The sequence below is a fragment of the Clarias gariepinus genome, chromosome 17 (assembly GCF_024256425.1).
Source record: "Clarias gariepinus isolate MV-2021 ecotype Netherlands chromosome 17, CGAR_prim_01v2, whole genome shotgun sequence".
NCBI classification, from domain to species: Eukaryota; Metazoa; Chordata; class Actinopteri; order Siluriformes; family Clariidae; genus Clarias; species Clarias gariepinus.
In genome coordinates, this window is record NC_071116.1 from 4,306,107 (window position 1) to 4,330,598 (window position 24,492).

A 24,492-nucleotide genomic window follows, 5' to 3' on the forward strand; every position below is an offset into this window, starting at 1 on the left:
TTAACCCAGTGTAAGTATGTATCCAGTGATGTAAACTTTACAGCACTTTTTAAAGTAAGTCGCTTTGGATAACAGCGTCTGCCAATTGCCTACATGTAAATGTAAACCGAGCCAGATACAGTACCCTGTCAGCAGATGAAGGTGACTAAGAGACGAGACGCTCAGAGTTTCCCCAAGGACTCAGATGGGAATTCCTGCTGTATAAAGTGTTGTGGTTCATCAATTACATTCCTGTTCACTTGCAAAAGGATCAAGATGTGATTTGGGCTGATTCACTGGCAGGCAGTTCTCCTTCTCGGATCTTTTGCTCTGATTTTTTTCCTGGAACGCAATGTGCGGATGGAAAATATGTAGGAATAAAACACGTTCGAAAAATAATTAGTAACCAGGTAGTGTGATTAACATTAAAACTTTTCTTTTATCCATTCATAGTCACATTTAAACGGCCCCTATTTTACTATTTCTACAAGTCAACCCAGGTCCCAGAGCACCCCCAAAGTGTGTGTGTGTGTGTGTGTTACAGCTGAAATAATACCATTTAAATAATGCATTTTAAATACCTCAAATAATGTCCTCGTTTGTTTGCTTTCTCGTGTCTAGTGAATGACTAAAAAGTGAATATTACTAAATTAATGTTCTTTTGTGGACAAAATTATTTATTTTCTGATTTTACATTCATTTTCGCCGTGGCCACAAGAAAGAAATGTGATATGGCAGAAGAATTCAACTTACAGCTTTACATCTGAGTGTTCCAAAGTGCTGACACTGGAGACTCCTTACGAAATTTTGAGTAAACACCATTTCACAGAAAACTTCACCCGAATAATAACACATTAGAATAACTGCACTAATATAAACATGCACTACAGTCAGAGCTTCTGTTACAGAAAATGGTTCAATAATTTTTGACCAACCAGAATCCATCACACACACACACACACACACACACATACACACACAATCACACACTACAGACAATTTGCGAACACTAATTAGCCTAATCTGCTTGTCTTTGGGAGGAAACCAGGAGTTCTCTGAGGAAACCTACCAAGAACAGGGTAACATGCAAACTCCATGTACACAGAGGCGGGAATCAAACCCAGAACCTGGAGGTGCAAGGCGACATTGCTAAACACTAAGCCACCGTGCCGCCCGCTGTTTTTTAAATGAAAAAATATATAACTATAATTCCTAATCAAATTCAAATTCAAATTCAAATTTTATTTGTCACATACACAAACATACACAGTACGAAATGTAGTGAAATGCATTATACGACTGTCATTGACCCTAGAAGAGAATTAAAGTTTACAAATAAGAAATAAATATGAATAAAAGAAATACGATAGAAATTAAATAAAAAATTAAATTAAACTAGGAAAAATAGAACTAAAAAAAAAAAATAAAAAATAAAAATAGAAATGTGCTAGGAAAAAAATGGAACTAAAAATAAAAATAGAAATATGATGTGCAAAAATAGAAATCTACTGTACAAATCATTTTGTACAGTAGATTTACAGTAGATATATATTACTGTATAATCATTTTGCATTTCATATTTCAGAGTGCACTGATTTCAATTCCAGCCAAGAACGTATTTTATTTCAGTGCACCTCTATATAAACATGATGATAGGTTTAAAAAATAATAATAATAAATGCATGATCATTGCATTATTGGATTTATTGTGAAATCATTTATTTTTACATTGGAAGGAATAGCTAATAAATTAACTCAGAAGCATGAATACAATCCATATGCGCCAATCATGTGGAGATTCTGGACTAACCTGATGGGACTGGAATGATTCCTTTGTTTAAGGCTGTTTTTGTGGACAGAAGCTGAAGCTCACACCTTGATGACGCAGTCAGGTAAACTATCTTCCTGTGACTCATTTAGGTCACCGGTATACAGCAGTGTGGGTGGACACACAGTATCTGATCGGTACACAATTACCACCTCTGGTGTTCAGATACAGAACTGCAGTCTAATCCTTACAGTACTGTACTCACTAAACTGAAATTCTAATTTTGCAAGTAAACACGAAGCTTTCCTTCACTTTGAAGTAATTTCTGTTACAAACTTTTATTATTTTCACCCAGTAAAACGTGTATTTTTACAAAAAGAAAAAGAGTATTAAAAAAAAAGTATTAAAACACTCATACATTGTACTAATTTTTAGATTTTGTAATAATTTATTGGTTGGTTAAAGAAAAAGATGCCTTTCTAAGAATTTGACAATAACAACTATAATCATAATCATAATAATACATTTAATTTATAAGCGCCATTAAAGTTCCCAAGGGCATTTTACATACAGTAGGACATAAAAAGCAAGAAACTAAAACAGAATTTAATAAAGAATAAAAAATATACAATTACGATTAGCAAGATTAAATATAGTGTAAAATGAAATAAAATAAAATAAGTTAGTGATTGATATTTATAAGTTGGATTAATATAAATATTAATATAAATAATTAAATAAATAAATAAATAATTAAATATCACCAAATAAAAAGACATTAAAATTGATTTGTGACCTGTTGTTCCAATTTATTGTGTGTTACAGTCATCGGGTAATTAAAATAACATATGGAAGGAGTCTCCAGTCCTAGTGGTAACATGACAGAGATGAGAGACAGACAGAGAGGTGTTTTATTTTCTTTCTTCTCCTTGGGAAGAGGTTTCCAAACTTTTCTGATAAATCCATCCTTCTGCATTATGATTGGTTACAAGAATCGTACCCATGGTAGGTTACAGTAGGTGCTAATCAGTGTCCCTTACTCAGCCAGACACCCAGTGATTGATAGATAGATAGATAGATAGATAGATAGATAGATAGACAGACAGACAGACAGACAGATAGATAGATAGATAGATAGATAGATAGATAGATAGATAGATAGATAGAACAAAGTGTTTTGTGCTTGTGACCAGCAGGTTGGCACTTTAAAGAAACAGATTTTATGTGAAAATAAACTCTAAAAATGAAAAAAGTGAATTTTTAGATAGGCTCATATAACAGCATTTTTGTTTTGTAAATATGCATACACATTAAAAAAATTATGTTTATTTGCTTAATATAATTTCATGCCCTTTTATGTCCTGTGTCCTTATCATTTCTGAATTCGAATCTTCCAATGATCTTAATTTTCGTTCAGATGAAACTAGATTTCACATGAAAAGATATGAACCTGAAAAATGTCATTCTAAAATGCAAAATTAAGATATTGCAACATGAATTTGACAAGGTTACTGACACTACAAATTTTTGTAGTGTCAAAAAAAAACTTAATTTTGCACAGAATGCTTAAATTTAAGCATACAGGTCATATGCTTTTAGAAGCTTATACCAATGTTAGTATTAATAGTATATATATATATATATATATATATATATATATGAATAATTTGCATTTAATACGGTTATTGTTTGAAGCGAGACAGTATATTACAAAAAGAATTGCCATTTTAGGGGCAATCATCTCTCCATGACGTCTAAAGTTAGTAACTTGAAATTTTTAGGAGAAGCAAGACTGCTCATTTACATGTTACATAAACTTCAGAAGTAGCTTAATTGGCGAACACATTTTCTGTATTGTATGTATAACAGAAAGAATTAGGCCGATTAATAAATAAGTTCAAGAGTCATCGCAATATTCCAGCTCCACCAATTTTAATTATATAATTCTGAAATACCATTGAAGGAAACACGTAACGCTTCCAGACAGGAACTTGTGCTGTGGTTTTTAACATGATACATTCATTGGTGGTCGCTCCATGCAGTCACATGATGGAGCGATATTGAGGCAATGTAATGTACAGTAAAAGAAAGCCCTCGTGTTAAAGTAGCACTCGAGCTAAATCTAAGGCACCCTTGATATCAGCAGGTCCACTCTAACCGAAGCAATTCAGCAACTGAGGTGGATATACATGGTATGTAGCTTCATATAGTGACACAGTGACGCACAGATGAATACACACATGTAACACAGCGTGGTAATAACAGCAACAACAACATTCACGGTACGAGTACAAAAACCTAGACATTATATATCTCTATTTACAATTTCTGATAGTTCAAGTAACTGAACGTGATATCTGAGGACGTAAGACGGGAGCCTCATATACAAACAGGCTCTGGTGCAGTTAGTGCCTTTGAATGAGGAAAGTGAGATGAATCGAATTCCCTTTAAACACGCAGCTTAAGTTGGATCAAGAAATAGAAATAACAAATGTTTTTGTGGTTTGTTTGTTTTTTACCTAAATTACCTTCCAAATTTAAATAATTTACTTAAAGTAGAGTTTATCATAATTATGAAATTGAAAAATCCTTGATTAGCCTGTGATTACAGTCATTCCTTCATAAAACATTTTCTTGCCTCACAAGGAAGATTAAAAACCTCTAATTATTCTTCATATCCAGTAGCATACATAAATTAAAGATTATAATAACAATCAGAGAAAAAACAACAACAGATTGACCAAAAAAATAATAAAAATCATTCACTAAAATCAGGGATGCATCGTTAATGTTTGTTTTCATCGTGCTGATTTTAAAGTTAAAAATGTTAACAATCTCGGTAATCAATCTCTAACTCGACCACATTGTAAATGCTGATGAACGAGGGGAAAGTAGGCATGTCTCAGTGCTTGCAGAGATGAAGTGCTCTCACGTGAAAATCTTTATAAGACACAATTCACGACTTAATAAACCTCTATCTCACTGGCACACGATACGTACACTACTGCTCAAATGTTTAGGATCACTTTCTAACTTCTGATTTTTTATTTCTTTTTACACTCTGTAAAAAAACTCTGAAGGCGTTTATCCAAAATACACAATAATCTCCTTTAAACAGTTGATACTGAGATGTATCTGCTACTTATGATTTGTAAATCCTTAATAACGGCTCCAATCTGAGGTGCTGTTTGAGGTTATGGTGATTTCTGAGGCTGGTGACTCTAAATAAACGTCTTCTCTGCAGCAGAGGTCAGTTTTGGTCTTGATTTCCTGTAAAGGTCTTCATAAGAGACAGTTTCATCATGGTTTTTAATGGGTTTTGCAAACGTACTCAACAGAATACTGTACTTGCAAGAACTGCTCCAGAAAGTCTGTCCTCCGTGTCTTAAAATAACATTAGGTACTTAATTACCTAATGCCACAGTGTTATTTCATAGTTGAAATCTCCAGTATTGTTGTATGATGTAGAAAATAAATCACTAAACAAAAACTAAGAAATTTGCAATTGATCCCAAACTTTTAAGCGGTAGTGTATATCCATAATTGATGCATCCTTAATTAAAATAAAACAAAAGTCCTTACATTCATTACAAAAGAAAATTTACACATTGCTAAAAGTAGCTTACAGTATTTCTGCACAATGTGAAATCAAATGCATTCAGTCAATTCCTTTCATGACGAAGATCCAGAACTCAAAAAAAAAAATCCAAATAAAAATAAATCACTATTACTAATTTTTTTTAAATTACAATCAGTTCCGGTTGATTTCCAGTTTTCGATGTGATTTTTTTTTTTTTTTTTTGATCTCATTAATGATTAAAGATAGTTTCAGCTAAAATTATGGAGACGGCGATATAACAAAAGACCATTTATAATTTTTAAAAGAGAGCGAGCGACCTGGCAGGCTGATGCAATAGAGCTGAAATATATCAGTGAATAGTTGAGTAATGAGTAAATATGATTTATAATCGATATTAATAAAGCTGTTACATTCCTTTGTAGATATATGTTAAACAAAAAATTACAAACTGACATCTCCATCCGCTACACATCGAATCCAAGTTTACACTAGTGTGCGAGAAGTCTGATAAAATATGATCATGAAAGATGCTGCTTTTTATTAAAATGAGTTTAAATTTGTTTTACATGTTACATGCTAAGCTTTGAATTAGGGCTTGCTTACTTTTTCTATTTTTTATTTCTGGATATAAACTTGAATCTCTCACGCATGAAGAAAAGCAGCACACTAGTTTAGTCACTAGTGTGAATGCATGGTTTCGTCTTTTGTGAGTGTGTGCGAAGGCGGATAGTAACGTATGTCAGGACAGAAATAAAGCATGTGTGCTGTCTCCTTCCACAAAGCTCTGGTCTACTCGTTGATTAATCAACACAACCAGAGCCGTTTCCAAAAACAGGGGGAAGTTTCTCCAGAAAACTGAAGCAAGGGATTGTGGGTACACGTCCAGCTGCTGCTCATTTCAGCCCGATTGGACTGGGGGTGAGACTCTGGGCTTCACAAAGTCCGAGCTTTGTGATCCACCCGCGTGTGCGTCCCCTCCACCGCATCTTCAACTTGTCTTCTGGGACTCGAAGTGCAGGACGGGCCAGACGCCACAGAGTAACTGCAACGGCAAAAAATCAATCAATAAACGAACAAACAAACGAGATAATGAAGTACATGAAGTGAAAAATGAGAAGATAAAGAAGATTATCAGAGAGGCAGATTAGCAAATAAACAGATAAATCAGACATATTAAGAGACTATTAGTAAACAGAGTCATGGGGAAAAAAAACTTCAGACAGACAGTTAAGTAAAGTGACAGATGGACATTATTTTTGTGTTTATTTCTGTATCTGTGTCAAGTCAAAAATATCAGATGGAAAGATAGAGACAGACAAACAAACAGTTGAACAAAAGCAGACAAACAGACAGACTATTAGTTCAATAAAAAGAAAAAATGAGCAAACAGAATAATTGAAAAATTTATAATAATAGAAATCGGTAAGCATACAGACACAGAGACAGATACTAGATTCAAGGAGAAGCCAGACAGATGATTAAATAAATGTACAGATAGACAAATGGTCAAAACATTTAATTATGCTAAAAGGCAAGAGACACAGACAGACGAGCAGTTTGATCAAAGGACAGACAAACGGTCAAAAAAAATCAGTCACATAGTCTTTTAGAGATAATAATTTAAATGAACAGACACACAGAAAGTAAGAAGTGAAAATGGTTAAAAAATTAAATAAAAAATTCAGTGATCCAGACAGACATAAGGAGACTCAATTAAATGAAAACAGTTAGATCACGAGATAAATAGAATGTCATGCAGCCTCAAGTGAGGTATGTGTGTATATAGATGACAAGTTAAGATTAGAAGTAGACATTGAGATTGGAAGTAAGAAAGTATGTACAAGTACTAAAAACAGCAGTGTGACTAATGTCTGATCCAGTCTGGTGATACGGAGCACGCTTAACAGACGTCTGCTCTCTTTAGGCGGGGCGAGTGTCATCACGAATGAGGTCCAGGGAGACAGGGGTACAGTAGCTTAGTGGTAACATCATTGTACTACTGATGGGGTAGGACCTTCCAACCCCAACTCCCACAAGTCTCCCCCTGTAGGTAGTGAAATCAACGCCTTGTACTCACCTTTACTCTCGGTCTGTACTTGAGGTAGGTTGTCCGAATCTGGAGGCTGCGTCATCAAAGCAAAGAATAAAATCACCAATTTATGTAAAACAACCTGTATCGTTACACTTCACCGAGATGAATCGAGACCCCAGGGGTACCTGAGGAGTATGTGCAGGTAGGAGCCGAGCCCCGTCAGAATGTGCCACCACGCGTGGAGCTGCGTCACCGCTCCGACTACAGGGGGCAGCCTCTTTCGCGTGGCTCTGAAAGGACGACACGGACGCCGCTTCCGTTATTTCAAGTGCTTAATTGAATGCAGCTGCAAAGCGAGCGTCATTCTATGACCTATTTATTACCTTAAGGTGTCACAGACTACATTGTCAATGTTCCATAGAAGAAATCCTAACAGGAAGACGGATAAAGACGTGTAGCAGAGAGTCCTCAGCCATGGATATACCCTGGAGAAGGATGACAGATTGTTTTTGTATTTAAGCTTTTAGTGGTTAATAAGAATAATCCTAAATCACACACACACACATACACACTCACCATGTGACTATGAAAACTGATCGAAACACTAAGAAAGCCACCAGGACTGCATACATGACCTAAAGAGAAAAATAAAAAGGTGTTCGTTTAATTTACACATAACATGTGTTGTATAGTGTGTATTGTGTATTGTTCACACTCTCTTATGCGATCAGGATTAAACAACACAAGCTCATGATGTGTTTAAGCTCTTGTATTGCTCAGAGTCAGTCTTCACCAAGCGTTGAGGATACGCCCTCAGACATAATCGGCTCTGCAACGCCTCCTTCCGCTTTTTCTTTTCTTTTGACGCAAGTTTTTTTTTTTCCCTTGGATGTCTTAAAGCGCTTGGTGTAACGTGTGTAAAAATGTTTGCGTCACGCTGACACGACTCAGAACGCGGGATGTAAATTTTCAGGTGACCACCAGGGTGAATCTACGTCTGTATACAGTCGGTCCTAGAGCGCACATGAATTGTAAAAAACCACAAATTTTGGATGCGGTCAAAAAAAAAAAAAGAAAGATGAATTCCTGTTTTTGTAGTTTAAACCTTAAATATGTCCCCCAAACAATTTAATTTAATTACAAACTGGGCTTCATGCATTACGCTTAAACGAAAAAGGAAAAAATAAGGATGTAAAAATAGACCTGTATACTGTACAGTAATGTTCGGTAAATACAGTAAAAATTCACCGTCACAAGCTGCGTTTTCCTCTACGGTCACCTTGTGTTCTCTCTACAATACTAAAGAAATTATAGAGTGTTATATTTTACAATATATGAAAATTTAGCTAAATTTAAGTTAAAATTTATGTTACAAAATTAGTAAATTATATTGTTTTTAATAGTTTAGTGTTAAAACGCATGAAAGTGTATTTTGCCACGGAAAAAGCCGTTGAAAATTGCGGGGGGGTCCGCAAACAATTATTAGTTTCTAAAGAAAAATCTGCGAACAACTGAAGCAAATTACAGTGTGAATGTTAAACTAGATAAAACACTTGATATGAATGGCATGTGGCTTACCTGATGAAACACCGGCTCCTTCCACTGCAAATACACCTACATGTGACACAGCACAGGTGAGATTATAATCTATGACTGTGATGTTTCGTTACTTCATGCGTACAGAGACATGTAGGTGCAGCTGGATTCACAGGTTTTTGAACAGTGATAAAATTTTATTTAATATTTTGTCTAGTTTTTTTTTTATTATTATTATTATTGCATTAACTAGTTAGGAATTAACCACTTAGAGACCCTATACAGCCTCATTTCACCGGCTCAGAAGTAACAGGACAGATGACTGATAAGTAGTTTTATAACCAGTTGCTTATTCATTTCATGAAAAATAAAAGAGAGTATTGGATTTGCATTTGTTAGGTAATTACGTTTATTAGTCGATTATGTTTAAGGCTGTAATAAATGGACTGACTTTAAAAAAGTCTGTAATTCCTATATGGGTAATGCAATATGTTGTTTGTCGAATTCTGCGGTTCCTGTTTTGTCTGTACTGCTTCATATTAAATCCTCAGTTCAGTCCAATTTTACATACACAAAATATATAGCGCCTTTACAATTTTACAAAGGCTTAACAGAATTAAAAGAAAACGAGGGGAAACTAGTATAAAATGTGTGAGGAAATGTGTACAAATCGAAATGATCAGATTGTCCCTGATGTGGAAGCCGAAGGCGACGGTTTTGAGGGGAAAAACTCTTTGAATAAGCCATTGGGAAGGAACCTTAAGAGGGAACCAGACTTAACAAAGAACACATCCTCATCTGGGTGACATCAGATAATTGATCAGGAATTGATCTGAGGCTGGAAGTTCAGTATAACAGGAGACGTGCTTAAAATTAATATGCAAGTTAAATTCACTCTACTGGCATACAGAAGAAAATATGTATATAAAGGCACTGTCCAAATACTTATGAACCCGGCTCTGTATAAATGTAAAAGATAAGCGCGGCCTTACCACACTGACTGTAATACTGAAGAATAGGAGAAGTGCGATTGGCAAACAGTGTACTGCATTTTCTTGCTTGAAGCATTCGTATCTGTAAACCAAAACAACAACAAAAGGTCAAATTTGTATTATTATTATTATTTTAATATTAAAAGCTGATGGTTCGGTCCACTTTCAAGTCTTTCGAGACCCTTAGCTTTTCACATTTCTTATATAACTAATATTAACCAAATTATATAACTTGTCTACAATGTCTGTCCGGAAAGTTTTTGTTTGTATTAGGATTTATTGCATATTAGCTTCTCAGGCTATTACATGGCAAGATTCATATAGAATATTAAGCTTATTTATTTGAACCAATTTTATATTATGTCATAATGTAAGTGATTTAAAGAGTTGTGGGAAAGTAAAAAGGATATTATAATAATAATAATAATAATAATAATAGATAGAAATAAATAAATATCTGCCTGGGAAGTATCTGCTGACAGGATTATATATAATAAAGTCTTAATTATGCTTCTGGTTCTCACACCATCAGCTGCCAATCTTTGTTGATTTTTACCAGATTCTCAACTTTAACCCATTTATTCACGCTACACTCACTGAATAGTCTCTGAAATGCTCTTGAATGATCTCAATGGTTTCAGTGGAGGAATGTTTAAGACTAACACAAAATCTGATACAGATTTGTTGCTCTACTTGCTCAGTCATTTTAAATGCGATGGCCACACACAGTACACACACTCACTCAATGATTAGTACGAAGTCGTCATCGTTGATAAATGTCCCTTCTAGTCCACTCACCTTTTCTGCCAAGTTACAACAATTTCTTGTAATACATTTTCGTTATAGTGACAATGGCTAGACTTTCCATACCAACCACGTGTGTATTTGTATATATATAGACAAACCTTGTTGATGTGTGTATGTCTGGGTGTGTATGTTTATATACACACTACCAGCCAAATCTTTGACCACACCTTCTCCTTTAGTGGTTTTTCTTTTATTTACACTAAACAAGAATAGAGAAGACATCCAAACGATGGAAGTACACAACTGGAATTGTGCCGTAAACAGAAAAAAGTGATAAACAACCCAGAATATGTTTTATATTCTAGATTTTCCAACCAAGGTAGCTACCACTTGGCTTTGATGGCAGCTTGGCGCTCTCATGGCATTCTCTCATCAGATTTATGAGGTAGTCACCTGGAATGGTTTTCGATTCACAGGTGTTCTTGGCCTGTGGAGTTAATTTGGGACATTTTTTGCCTTCCTAATGTGCTTTAAACCAGGAGTTGTCACTATTTCTGCTACTACAACTACTGTACAAATCCACTGAATGGCAAGAAACACTCAGTTAAGTATATAGAAAAGACGGTGCGTCATTACTTTAAGAAATGAAAGTAAGTCAGTCCAAAAAAAAGACCTTGAATGTATCCCCAAGTAAAATCGCCAAAACCATCAAACTTTATGGGCCTTCATGGTCAAAGAGCGACAAAGAAGCATTACTTTAAAAAAAAAACAAGCAGAAGAAACATGCTTGGGCAAAGAAACACAAGGAATAGACATTAGATCAGTGAAATATTCTGAACAGGTCTTATGAGTCCAAATTTAGGATTTTTAAGTCGTAACTACCATGACTTTATTAGAGAGGATGAACAGACCAGACAGTTACTGAATGTATGGTTCCCCCTGTGAAGAATGGAGGAGGAGGAGGGTGTAATGGAATGCGGGTGCTTTGCTGGTGACACTGCTGGTAACTTGATCAAAATTTTAAGTACGCCTAACTAGCACGGCTACCACAGCATTTTGCAGCGACATGCCATCAAATCTGATATGCAGTTAGTGGGACCGTCATTTGTTCTCCAACAGGACAATGACCACAAACACACCTCCAGAAATTGGACTGCAGAGTGAAGAAAAAGCAACCAACAAGTCCTCAACAGCACTGTAAACCCTTTCACGATTGATGGAAAAACCATTGCCGGTGACAACCTCATGCAGCTGACTGAGTGCAAAGCTGACATCAAAGCAAAAGGTGGCTACTTTAAAAAATCTAAAATATTAAACATATTCTTAGTTATTTAAATCATTTTTCTTGACAACATAATTCCGTATTTGTTCTGTCATAATTTCATTGTCTTCAGTATTAATATACAATGTTAAAAACAATAAAAAACAAAGATAAACCACTGAATGAGAATGTGTGTGTTTACGTATTATATAATTATTAAATTATATAAATATATATTATTCTTTTTGATAAAATAAAAAGACTTTTTTGTTTTGTTACAGATCGGTTGTCTCTCGACTGGCCGACCACATAAACCAATACTACGAACACGACGTCGCCATTCTGGGAACGCTACCAAGTGTCTTTATAAGACATGACATTTGCAATATGCAAAGTTTTTTTTTTTTCTTTAAGCAAAACCATGAGAGAGAACCAAAAGCTTCAACGCTACTAACCTTATTCACCACTTAAGGACAAAGCAGCGTGAATAATTTGAGTATGGAAAGTTATCCGCAAGGGCAGCAGCTTGTAAGACTCTGTTGATTTTTAGATCAGCATTTCGGTGTGTGTGTGTGTGTGTGTGTGTGTGTGTGTGTGTGTGTGTGAGAGAGAGAGAAAAAAAGTTTTTTTTTTTGTTTTTTTTTTTTGCTCGATTATGGGCTGATCTATTGGTTTCAGTTTCTTTTGTCCTATTCGCACAGGATTAGTATTACCTGGGAACCTTGTGTGATTTAGAAATTAGTCATTTTACTCAAATTTACTAACTTACCTCCTGGATATGATGTTTTTCATGCAAATATATATGTTTAAATTATATTAAATATTGTAAAAATTATTTACATTTAAATAATTTATAATAATATAATATTTTATAATTCTATAATATAATAATATTCAGTCAAATAAAACCTTATTAGCAACGGTTCTCTTTCTGCGCATTGTATTGCTGTACGGTATATAGCAATATGACCCAAAATACTTTCAAAGCCCTCCAACGCTGCCTCCGTTCTTCACGGAAGCTGAATAAAAAGCAGCGCTGGAAAAACAAAAACCTTACAAAAAATATATATATATGACCCCGCCGTACTGATTCGCACGGACTAATAATATTATCAAAAATATGGAAGGCCATTAGCGGGGGAATTTTTACTTTACAAATTACAGACATTTGCACGGGATTAAGATCGCAGACTCCCAGGTCTCCATGTAATACTAATCCCTTGCGAATAGGAGATTAATAATCTACATAAAATAAAAAGAGGATGGAATATGTTGCATATATTGCCTTCCAATAAATGAAAGTTTTAAATTTGTTATACTTTCTCAAATTTTTTGATAAATCATATTTTGTTCAGCACCTAGGAACTACTTGGTAGTGGAGGATAGGTGCTATATGAATTAAAAAATTTATTTATTGATTGATTGATTGATTGATTGATTGATTGATTGATTGACTGACTGACTGACTTAAACGGCAAATCCCAATAACCCTCTGTATTGACCAATCTGATCGGAGCACTGCTTTCCTCTCTGGGTATTTAAAAAAAACTCAATACTGCACTAATTTGCATTATTAATAAATAATACTCATAATAATAAAAAATAAATAAATAAAATGACCATCCACAAGCGGGAATGGACTTACAAGCAGTAAACGAAGACACAGCAGCTGTAGATCATCGGCAGCTCGTCGAGCAGCTGGAAAGATAAAACAGACAAGATGTGATGATTCCCTAAGCTCTGTATAGTTAAAAGCATTTGCGATCTGTACTGCTTGATGATGTTCTGTCTATAAATATTAATTGCAGTGGAAACATAAATAAATAAATTAATAATCTCACCTGCATTTCATACTGTAATGTCATGTGGAAGCACCAAGAACCAACGCCAACAGCTGGATCAATAACAAGAATATGAATATATGTATAGTAGATACAGATACATCACGCACTATATTCCTTAACACACCGTCTTTAAAACACGCCCTCAGGGATCAGCACAATTAGGTGCTAGGTGAAAGGTAGCGCCAGAGTTTAGAACAAACAGAGCATGTTAACTGCCAAGATAATCGCGTTGGCTACATTGTTATGGCCGACAATCTTGAGTCACATCGCCTTACATTGTAGAGCAGGCACACACACCTGTGTGACGTATGTTGAGACTGAGAGAGAGGGTGTGCTCATTAACAGCGATGAAACACACTGGGATGGAGTCCACAAGCTCACGCTTTGGCAAGGATTATTACTAATTACACGGAACTTTTTATTATAATTTTTTGATCGGTTTATAATTACGCTAAACGCTCTGGAGCATGTCAGGTCCTGTTATCAATTAATTAGTTGTTCGTTGACTTTTGAAAATGAAAGCAGACTGTCTCCTCCACTCTGTCCCATGCCGGAAAACATACTGTAACAAAAACGCTGACACTGGAGACTCCTTCCACAAACGATAAACATACATTTCTCTTTACAGTAATCTTCAATCTTTGACATTTCTTCAATCTGTTTATTATTATTTCTTTAGACATATGATACAAGTTAGTATCTAAACTATTATGTACGACAAACAAGCGCATTGATATAAACCTGTAATTTGCAGCTGTGCAAATCACAGGGTCTCAATAATTTAACTAGGACTTGCAAACTTTGTTTATCATCTATAGTGATTAGTTCGTACTTACCCGCGAGTCCTAAAAAGGACAACACGTAACGGACCTCGAGTCCATTTTTAAATGTCTGTAACGCCCCATAAATAGGAGGAAGGATCATTATCAGGTTACTGACTGTGTTCCCTGTAAAGAGACAAAAACAAATGACAACAACAGTGATTTTAATGCACCATTGCTCAAAGTACTGATCCATAATAATAATAGAATTTGTCATGCACATGTACATACATACGACAAATCATGTTTGTGTGTTTGTATGGAATGTGTGTTTATCGACGGGGCATAGCTCCAGACGCAGGTGTTCCCAGTAGTGAAAAGGAAGTTGTGTTGGTAACGGGTCTCTCGACGAAAGATAAAGTACTAGTTATTTCGTACGGTCGTTTCAGGACTGTATATTTTGGCGTGTACTGTATGAGCACGGAAAAGCTAACGGTGTTGGTAAATGCCTAGTAGAAACGGTCGTTTCTATTAAACAAAGCACATTCCAGTCAACTGTTTAGGTCGACACTGAGCCGCTCACAAACACACAGAGTGACAATAAAGACTATGACGCTGGACCGCTGAGGTTGACTAAAAACCCAATCATTGAATTTACTTTGCTCAGGGTTACCCAAAAAAATAATTTCAAAAGGTGATACAATAAATGAGAAGTCTGGAAGACGTGAAAAACCTGATCAGATCAAGCAAATAAATGACTGGAAGAGGGGTAAAAAAAATAAAATAAATAAAAACATCATTATTAAAAACCTGGAAGGATAGTGCTGAATCATCAACTCTGCCCTGTTTCAGATGAATGGACGAGTCAGGGTAAGAAGCATTGTGCATTGTGGCCACTGTACAATGTAATAAGGTGTTATGATCTGGGGTTGCTTCAGTTGCTCAGGTCTAGACTCGGCAATGTTATGTAGCAATAAACAAGGTTATCACATCCATGGATTTTTTTTTTTTTGCTTTACTTGGTATTTGGCCAGTCAATGTAACACCAAAAATACCATTCTTCCAAATTAAATAATGAGCACCAACCAAAGGCAGTTGCAAACTGGACCAATGTCTACAAAGACACACAGCTTAACAGCTTAAATAAAATAATGAATTAATTAAAATAAAAAAATAAAAACATAAAAAAGGCTTGCTACAATTGAGCTGCAAGCTTAGTACAAGACACGACTAAATGGGTGGGGCAAATACATTTTAGACAACATTTAACTCAAAACTAGTGCAGGGTGAGTTGTCAAAACATGTAAATTAAAATTTTAGTTATATAGTAATAAAACTGCAAAGAAGTAAATATAATGAGGATGTCTGTACAAGTGGCAGCATGGTGGCGTAGCGATTAACATTGTGGACTTGCACCTCCAAAGTCCGATTCCCACCTCGGGGTCTGTGTGCATGGAGTGAGTTTCCTCCGGTTTCCAAAAACATGCAGATTAGGCTAATTGGCGTTCCCAAATTTGCCTGTATTCTGTAGTATGTGTATGCCCCGCTGATAGTTTGCACGGTTGTGACCAATAGCTGATATCACAATTGTAGAGGAACTGCAGCATATTACCACCTCAAACGCAGCCATATACAGGTATACGGTATAATCTAGTGTTAGTACTGTGTTGTAGATGGACAAAAAGTTTGTGGGAATAGTTAAAACGGTAACGCTTTAACGGTGAGCTTTAATGTAATCAATATTATTATTATGATTATTATTATTACAAGTCGAAACCCACGTACATGTCTGTCTGTATGACAGAACTCTCTGTGTGACTTATTTTTATTTTTTTATCCCCAGGAAATAAAGAAATAACATTTCTTTATTTTAAGGTTGAGTATCTCTTGCCTTGTTCACTCTATAAGTTGTACTTCAACTCACAATATGTGAATCACCACACGAAAGGATCACGATACATAGCCGTAACTATACACACTGTATAAAGGATGAATGAATGAATATCTTCACGATTATTTTAATTCCAAAATGTATTATAATATTTGAGTATAAATAAGAAGAAAAGGTCAGAAAGTATAGGTTTGATTTCAGGAGCACTTTAATGAGATTACTTTAATCAGTTATGTTATGCTTAATTCAACTATAATTAAATATATATGTTGCTCTACGTGGATTATTCCTATTGTTTACTGAAGGCATCTTCCATACAGTGACCTCAGATGCTTCTAGAACGTGACACAGCACTTTCTCTGAGCCTTTAACCGACATTAATGATAATCTTGATAATCTACTGTTTCGTGAACAGGTTCCTCTCTCTGTGTGTCACCGCTTATCCGCTTATTATCTTTACACAGAGTCACGTATCCATAACAACAACAATAACACGTATGTGTTTATGAACATATCTACGTGTTTGTTTACGGTTTGTGTGTTTTATTTGTTTAGGTTTTCTGTGTTTTTGCTGCCACAGGCTGCGCGCGCACGACCCACCCGTCTCTGACACTCTCTCTCTCTCTCTCTTGCTAACTGTAACTAGCGCGCTAACACAGCGTCGCGCTCGCGACTACACAAATAAATGAATAAACTAACCAGCCAACAAACAAACAGAGACAGACAGCGGAGAGCTGGGGATGTACTCACAGAATTCCGCGATATAATAAGACACGACATAGTTCTCCTCACACCAGTCCAGCGTCGAGGTCGGAGCGCCCCAGTAACCCTGCCTGTCCGCCGCAGGAGCCATGATGAGAAAGTGGGCGGGGCAGAAGGGGAGGGGCGTGCACTAACGGACTCGGCTGAGAAGCCAATCAGAACGCAGTAATCTTTGAACATGTGAGATAACAGTGCAGCAGGTCATTCACTTAGAAATAATGTACAGCTTCCGTCCATATACAGTAGGAACATCTGTAGCCCACTTAGGGATCTCTGTAGTCCATCTAGGAATTTGGGAGACGCTCTTATCCAGAGCGACTTACATTTTTATCTCATTATACATCTGAGCAGTTGAGGGTTAAGGGCCTTGCTCAAGGGCCCAACAGTGGCAACTTGGTGGTTGTGGGGTTTGAACCTGGGATCTTCCGAACCGTAATCCAATGCCTTAACCACTGAGTTACCACTGTATTCTGCTTAGAACCTCTGTAGTCCATCCAGAAACATCTGTAGTCCATCTAGGAACTTCTGTAGTTTATTCAGGAACCTCTGTAGTCCTACTAGGAACCTCTATAATCCATCTAGGAATCTCTGCAATCCATACAGGAACCTCTGTAGCTCAGTGGTTAAGGCATTGGATTACGGTTCGGAAGATCTGAGGTCCGAACCCCACAACAACCAAGTTGCCACTGTTGGGCCCTCAACTGCTCAGATGTATAATAAGATAAAAATGTAAGTTGCTCTGGATAAGAGTGTCTGCCAAATGCCTAAATGTAAACTAGAAACCTCTTCAGTCCAACAAGGAACCTTTGTAGTCCTACTAGGAATCTCTGTAGTCAATTTCAAATATTAACAAGATAGAATTCAAATCGAAGTGTTTCAGATGTTAAGCGTGTAGGTTATGCATAATAACTTACAACTGAGTGCAGTTAGTTCTCATTTGTGTGAAAAATGCACAATGTAGAGGTCGGAGCACTCATAACGTCAGCCGACCTCACCAACGCCATCTTGGATTTTTCTATATCTGTCTATCTGTAGTCCAAATAGTGACTATGGATTCCAATAATGATTACCACTGTATTTATTCCCATTTTAAAAACCATGGTAGCAGAACATTCACACACTATGCAGTAAAACTTGTTGTTGTTGTTGTTGGTCTTTCGGCTGCTCTCGACACAACTTTTAGATACAACAAAGATGCATTTATGAACACATTCTTGTTATTGTACTAGTTAGTTACTGTGTATAGTTACTTATCTATAACAAATGTACAATGTTTTATGTTGTTCTGTACTTGAGAACCGGAAACAACCAGAATTAAATTCCTTGTGTTAACATAAAACCTGATTCTGATTCTGAAATAAAAACTATGGGTCTAAGGTAGGAGTCTCCTGATTTGAGAATTCATCCAAGCTGGTTTTTAATCAGTATTAATTATCAGTGAATGTTTGCATATTAATATTTATGACTGTGATAAAAAAAAGCAGATAAGCAAAATACACATACACTCTGTTTTGAGGAATATCCCATCATCCATCTATTGATAGAGTCTAGAACTGGTTTAATTCCAAGTCAAGTTAATACAGCTTTAAGTTAGTTTAAAGCAAGGAGCAGTACTATCGTATGTAACTCCAGCTTCCGTGGTTTGATCCTGAGCTCTGGTTACCGCTCTCCTACAACACACCAAAAACTTGCCAGTAAAGACTCTAGATTGGCCCTAAGTATGAATGCATGGAATTCATGACTTCCTGAAATAAGATCCAGATTCCCACACCACACAGATCAGGATAAACCGGTTACAGGACTTGATGATGATGATGATGATAAAGAAATCATTGTGGGTTTTTTTTTTTGTTAGTTTCCCCTCATTTTTTTATCCATATCCTGAAAATGAAACGAAAAAAAAAGAAGAAAGAAAGGAATGAGGTGTATCTCAATGACATCATTATGAAGGATTATGTGTATTCATTGATGCCAGGCAGGTTTAGAGCAAACTACTTAGATCGAGATCTTTAACGTCCCGCACCTTGTGGAAGAACTTTGCTTTGACTTTGGACTTATCTTTTATCTCAAGACATAACGAAATGTCTCGAACGAACACTGCAGAGCAAGATTTTATGAACATGATAATGCTAGTGAGACAAAAACAAAGAGATACATTTGGATGAATTAATTGTCTTGCATTTTATTCAAAAGCAATTATAATCCAGCTGTGTAATTATACTAGGAGGTAGCCTGATTCCCTTGAATTGGGTGGATGCCACTGTTCTTAAGAGCTTGAGTTAAATATGCAGGTTGATTCATGTGCTATTTTCTCCACCCAGGGAGTAACAATGGACTATACTGTACATGCAGAACACACACACACACACACACACACACACACAACCATCAGTTAAAATAATAAGAAAAGCCTTTGAGTGACTTGTCAAGTCTAAATTAGTCAACTCGTTTATGTATTTTTTTCAAGAAGAAAAAAAGTGAAAGCTTGCATTAGACTCAGGTCATGTCAACTTAAATCTAATGAAGTACACAATATCCTGTATATCACATCAGGTTTGATTGGGAATATACACAATATGGTTTCCTTTAATAATAAACAGTAGCTTATGTAAAGAATAAAACACATCACAGTGTGTTGTAATGTTCACAATACTGATAAGGTCCAAACTTTTTTTTTCTTTTCCCCAAAACGTCTTATATGTTCAGAAAATGACACCGGTCACATCGCAGGTCAGAGCTGTCTCCGCTTTACTCCATCCAACGTGTCTGTGAAATTGTTCCTGCTTCCGGACCCTCCAGCAGTTCACTCCTCCGCTCAGAGCGATGCTGTTAATGCTCGGAAGGAGCTGGAGGATGTTAGCTGGCAAAGATGTGACCCGGCTTTTCGTCAAATTGAGCTCCTGTAGTGACGTAAGGCCGCGAAAAACCTCTGCACTCAACATCTTTAGTTTCTTGTTATTCGAAAGATCAAGCACTTGGAGGTTTCGGAGATCTTGTAAACTTTGAGGTTGGAGAGTGTGTAACTCGGGCATCGAGCTTAGAGAAAGGTGGATGAGATATTTCAATCCGGCGAAACTCTTTTCATTAATAACCGATATGGGGTTCTCATCCAGGATGAGGAACCGTAAGGAGATCTCCTGCATGGTTGGCACAGCCGTGAGCCTGTTTCCTGCTAAATTAAGGCTGTGTATGTTAAGAGGTTGTAAAAGGTCTCTCCTGATAAATGAGATCAACAAATTATAAGACAGATCCACGGTCAGAGGCCTACCATGATCCTGAACTCGAAACACATTCAGGTTGATTTCATGAATTCGGTTGTGGCTCAGATCTAGCTCGGAGAGAAGAAGGCCTGGAAAACCTTCAACGATTTTCTGGATGGAGTTCCAGCTCAGATCCAGAGTCTCCAGATAGTGCAGTTTGGAGAAAACACTTCCATTTATGGCAGAGATAAAGTTGTTGCTCAAGTTGAGGCTAGACAGAGTGGTGTATCCCGGTCCGGAAAGGGCAGCGCCGTCGAGAGAACAGATGCCGTTAGAGGAAAGGTCCAGAGAAGACGTTTCTAGGGGGATTGAAACTGGAATTATGTTCGGTCCCAGTCCACTGCAGTCCACATCGGTCAGGCTGAAGCTGTTGAACAGTCCGAAACTCCGCTCCTCGCACCGGCACCCAGGATGGCACGACTTCACTACGGTGAAAAGCAGAAGAAAAACTGCAGCGACTCTTCTTTCCAGAAGGATGGCCATTGTCTCATGATGAAACAGGAGGTTGCTTCTAATGGCCCTTAAATACTCGGGAACAGAGGAGCTGAATGTCGGTCGTCCCATTTGTCCACTTTAAAGGCTCCCTTTAACACCAGAGTGTAAATGACAGCACAAAGAAGGCTTGGCGCGAATCGTGACAGTTTCCTGTGCCTCATTGGAAATGGCAAGAGAAAACAGGATTGCATGCAAATTAAATTGTCAGCGTAGCAGCTCTGAGGGTTCGGATTTTCATACAGTCGAGTGCTGGAGTTTTGCATACTCTCACTTTAGAATGATAAAATCCACAAAGCATTTTACTCCAGGTCATCTGATTTACCTGTTCGCATTCAGCAAAGGGTTGTACAAAAAAAAAACTCTTTACCCTTTGAAGGTGTCTTTACGTGTGAATAATGTTATACTTCTGTAAAACACTGAAATCTTTTTATCTTTTTCAATCTTTTACATTTTTAAACGGTCTATACGTATAATGTAATTATCATTTTTCCTAATCCCATTGTCTCAGGACTGTTTATTCAAGCAAGCCGAGAGTTTATTTGGGTCTTTCATAAAGGACATGACTTAATTATGTGTTAAGTTGTGAGACAGTCAGAGACATCAAATTTAATTAACTACGAGATGTGAATTGAGACGCAAACATTTGAGAATGCTGAAATTCTGTTTAAATTTCAAAACAGATCTACATGTTAATGTTTATTTCTGACAGAAACCTCTGTACTTTACTTTGTGTTCCATCTAATATAAAGCATTTTGTGCATTTGATGCTCAACAAAAAGTTCAACTTTCACATTTCACAATTAAACATAAATCAGTGCAGTAGTGGCTCAAATGGTTAAGGCTCTGGGTTGCTGATTGGAATGTCGGGGGTTCAAACCCCAGCATTGCCAAATTGTGCTGTTGAGCTTTTGAACAAAGACCTATCTGCTCCAGGGGCGCTGTATCCTGCTTGACCCTGAGCTCTGATCCCAGCTCTTTGACTGGCATACAAATAATAACAAAATAATTTCGCTGTGCTGTAAGGTCCATGTGACAAATAATTGTTTCTAAATCTTGAATCAATAAAAGTGGAGCAAACACCATTTACTATTAGCGTGATTTTCTGATGAAACATTTAGGAATACAATTATTACTAAGCATATTGATTAGAACTATATATGATATAAAAAAATTATTAATGTTCATGTTTTTGATTAGCTATAATTAAAGACTGTTGTACGGTGTGTGTGAATTATGCTAATAGGCCTTAATAGACAAATGCATGAATGACTAAATGTAACAAACATTTCACCCTTGAATTACAGTCAATGTCTCAATCAGATGTTGTGTTAACTGTTTTAGATTTAAAAAGCTATTAAAAAGCCCCAAATCTGTATGTAACGTTAGCTTTAAATGAAGATTAGCTATAGGCTACTGACAGTGAGTTGTTGTTTTAGATCATGTCCACTAGGTGTCAGCAGAATTCTCTTAGAATATACCTTTGCGAACGAGCGACTCTTGTAAGTGAAATGATTCTTAAGCACCAAAGAATCACAGGCATTTATTTTCTAAAAGTTATAAGTTTATACTTTAATTGTTTTAATTTTGAATGTTGAAAGCTGCAAATAAATATTAATCATTATGAATAACTATTACTTTGCTAACTGTTATGCTAAAATGAATTGCAAGTAATTGTAAAAATGTTTGGTATGAAAGATTTAATATTACCATTAGCAGATGAAAAATCTTCCCTATCTTCAAATAATAGGTTGTTTTATGGGTTAATAACGACCAATTATTAAAAATAGACGGCACGATGGCATAGTCCGCGGGTTCGATCCCTGCCACAGGGTCTGTGTGCATGCAGTTTGTATGTTCCCCTCATACTTGATGGGTTTCCTCCGGGTACTTTCCTCCCACAGTCCAACAACATGCAGATTAGGATGATCGGTACTCCAAAATTACCAATCATGTGTAAATATTGATCATGGTCTGCGGCTACTGGTTGGATTACAGAGCTTCCCAGATGGATGGATGTAGAAATTGAAAACATGGGGGATGTTAAAATACACGACTCTGTTTTTGAATTAAATGATTCAGATTTGCAAAAGGAACCAATTCATTTGAGCAAATACTTCGAACCTGAACTAATAACAATAATGTAAGTGGTTGTACCCATTAAGTCCTATTCACATTTAATAGCTTGACTTAACGGCCACCAGTATTGGTGCTGATTTTTTTTTATGTTATACATATAATACAAAAAATGTATGTGCCAAAGAAGATACTTCTGACATTTATGCAACATGGAAGTGATCAATCTTACTTCTCTAAAGATTTTAAGTTACTAATTTCAGCCATTTTTTAAAAGAGATGATTTTAGAAACACATGAGCCCCCAAAATAGTAATTTTTTCAGTGTTATACTGTCTCACTTCAAACAATAATCATTTAAAATGCCAATTATTCATATATCTTTATAAGTTTACTCATTACTTAAGGTTCTAGAAGCATATGACCTGTAAAAATTGTTTCTTAAATTGTTTTTTGGTGAAAGGTGGTCAAATTTATGGTACAATATCATAACAATTTTGCATTTTAGAATAATACATTTTTTTCAGGTTTACGTCTTTTCATGTAAAATCTAAATTGGCAAAGTTTCATCTGAATGACAGTTAAGATCATTGCAACATTTGAATAAGTTACAGACACTATATAGGGCCAGTGGTAACTCAGTGGTTAAGGCATTGGATTGCGGTTCGGAAGATCCCAGGTTCAAACCCCACAACCACCAAGTTGCCACTGTTGGGCCCTTGAGCGCGGCCCTTAACCCTCAACTGCTCAGATGTGTAATGGATAAGAGCGTCTGCCAAATGCCTAAATGTATATAAAAGGGCACCAGATTGTATTTAGCAAATGTTTTTCTTTTTATCTGATAAAAATATGTGTGTATGTATATTTACAGTAAAAAAACAAAGCATGGATCAGAAGTTAAAAAACATTAAAGTATTTCTGAAAAATGCTGTTATAGGATCCTATCTGAAAATTCACTTTTTCACCTAGGTGAGACACTTTTTAGCACCGATATCATGTTTTGGACATGTTGTGTGTGTGTGTGTGTGTGTGTGTGTGTGTGTGTGCGTGTGTGTGTGTGTGTGTGTGTGTGTGCGGTATATATACATACTTTTCATGCTGTGCATTATAAACCATATAAAAGTTCTAGCTGAGGTTATGGAATAGGTTTTTCTATGTCTTAAGAGGTGTGTGTGTGTGTGTGTGTGTGTGTGTGTGTGTGTGTGTGTGTGTGTGTGTGTTTTATATGCAGATTGAAATAATTTGTGTATATTATTTAAGTTTCCTGCATGTCTATTGTTCCAGTTTTCCTGTGATTATCAAAATGAGGATGTATAACAGGAAATGATGTCAGCTTCCTCTTGGGAACTTAATATTAGCCTCGAATTTTGTCAATAACTTATGTAGTATAATTCAATTTAATTTAATTCAAAGTTTTATGTATAATACTAATATAATAGTTACATATAGCAATATAATGTGTATAACAAGATTGCTGTAATGCAATATAAATGTGGATAGTTGTATTGCATG

General features: G+C 36.2%; 2 protein-coding genes across 2 annotated transcripts; both read right to left on the reverse strand.

The window, feature by feature from the left end:
- Positions 1-4,040: 4,040 nt before the first annotated feature.
- On the reverse strand, positions 4,041-17,244 carry acer3 (alkaline ceramidase 3). The gene is made up of 11 exons (XM_053475921.1): positions 17,142-17,244; positions 14,576-14,686; positions 13,737-13,789; positions 13,541-13,593; positions 9,888-9,969; positions 8,938-8,973; positions 7,936-7,994; positions 7,743-7,844; positions 7,545-7,649; positions 7,405-7,450; positions 4,041-6,369 (listed from the first exon to the last, which is right to left on the reverse strand). The coding sequence occupies exons 1-11, from the start codon at positions 17,242-17,244 to the stop codon at positions 6,316-6,318; spliced, it is 804 nt and encodes a 267-aa protein (XP_053331896.1). The 3' UTR covers positions 4,041-6,315.
- A 2,611-nt stretch (positions 17,245-19,855) lies between these two features.
- LOC128505559 (tsukushi-like) lies at positions 19,856-20,896 on the reverse strand. The gene has a single exon (XM_053476063.1). It carries the CDS (start codon positions 20,894-20,896, stop codon positions 19,856-19,858), a length of 1,041 nt encoding a protein of 346 aa, XP_053332038.1.
- Positions 20,897-24,492: the final 3,596 nt, after the last annotated feature.

Coding starts and splice junctions, on each gene's coding strand:
- acer3 (XM_053475921.1), bottom strand. CDS start 17,244: ATGGCTCCTGCGGCGGACAGGCAGGGTTACTGGGGCGCTCCGACCTCG. Junction 14,687..17,141: donor TTATTATATCGCGGAATTCT/GTGAGTACATCC, acceptor GTCTCTTTACAG/GGAACACAGTCAGTAACCTG. Junction 6,370..7,404: donor AGTACAGACCGAGAGTAAAG/GTGAGTACAAGG, acceptor TTGCCGTTGCAG/TTACTCTGTGGCGTCTGGCC.
- LOC128505559 (XM_053476063.1), bottom strand. CDS start 20,896: ATGGCCATCCTTCTGGAAAGAAGAGTCGCTGCAGTTTTTCTTCTGCTT.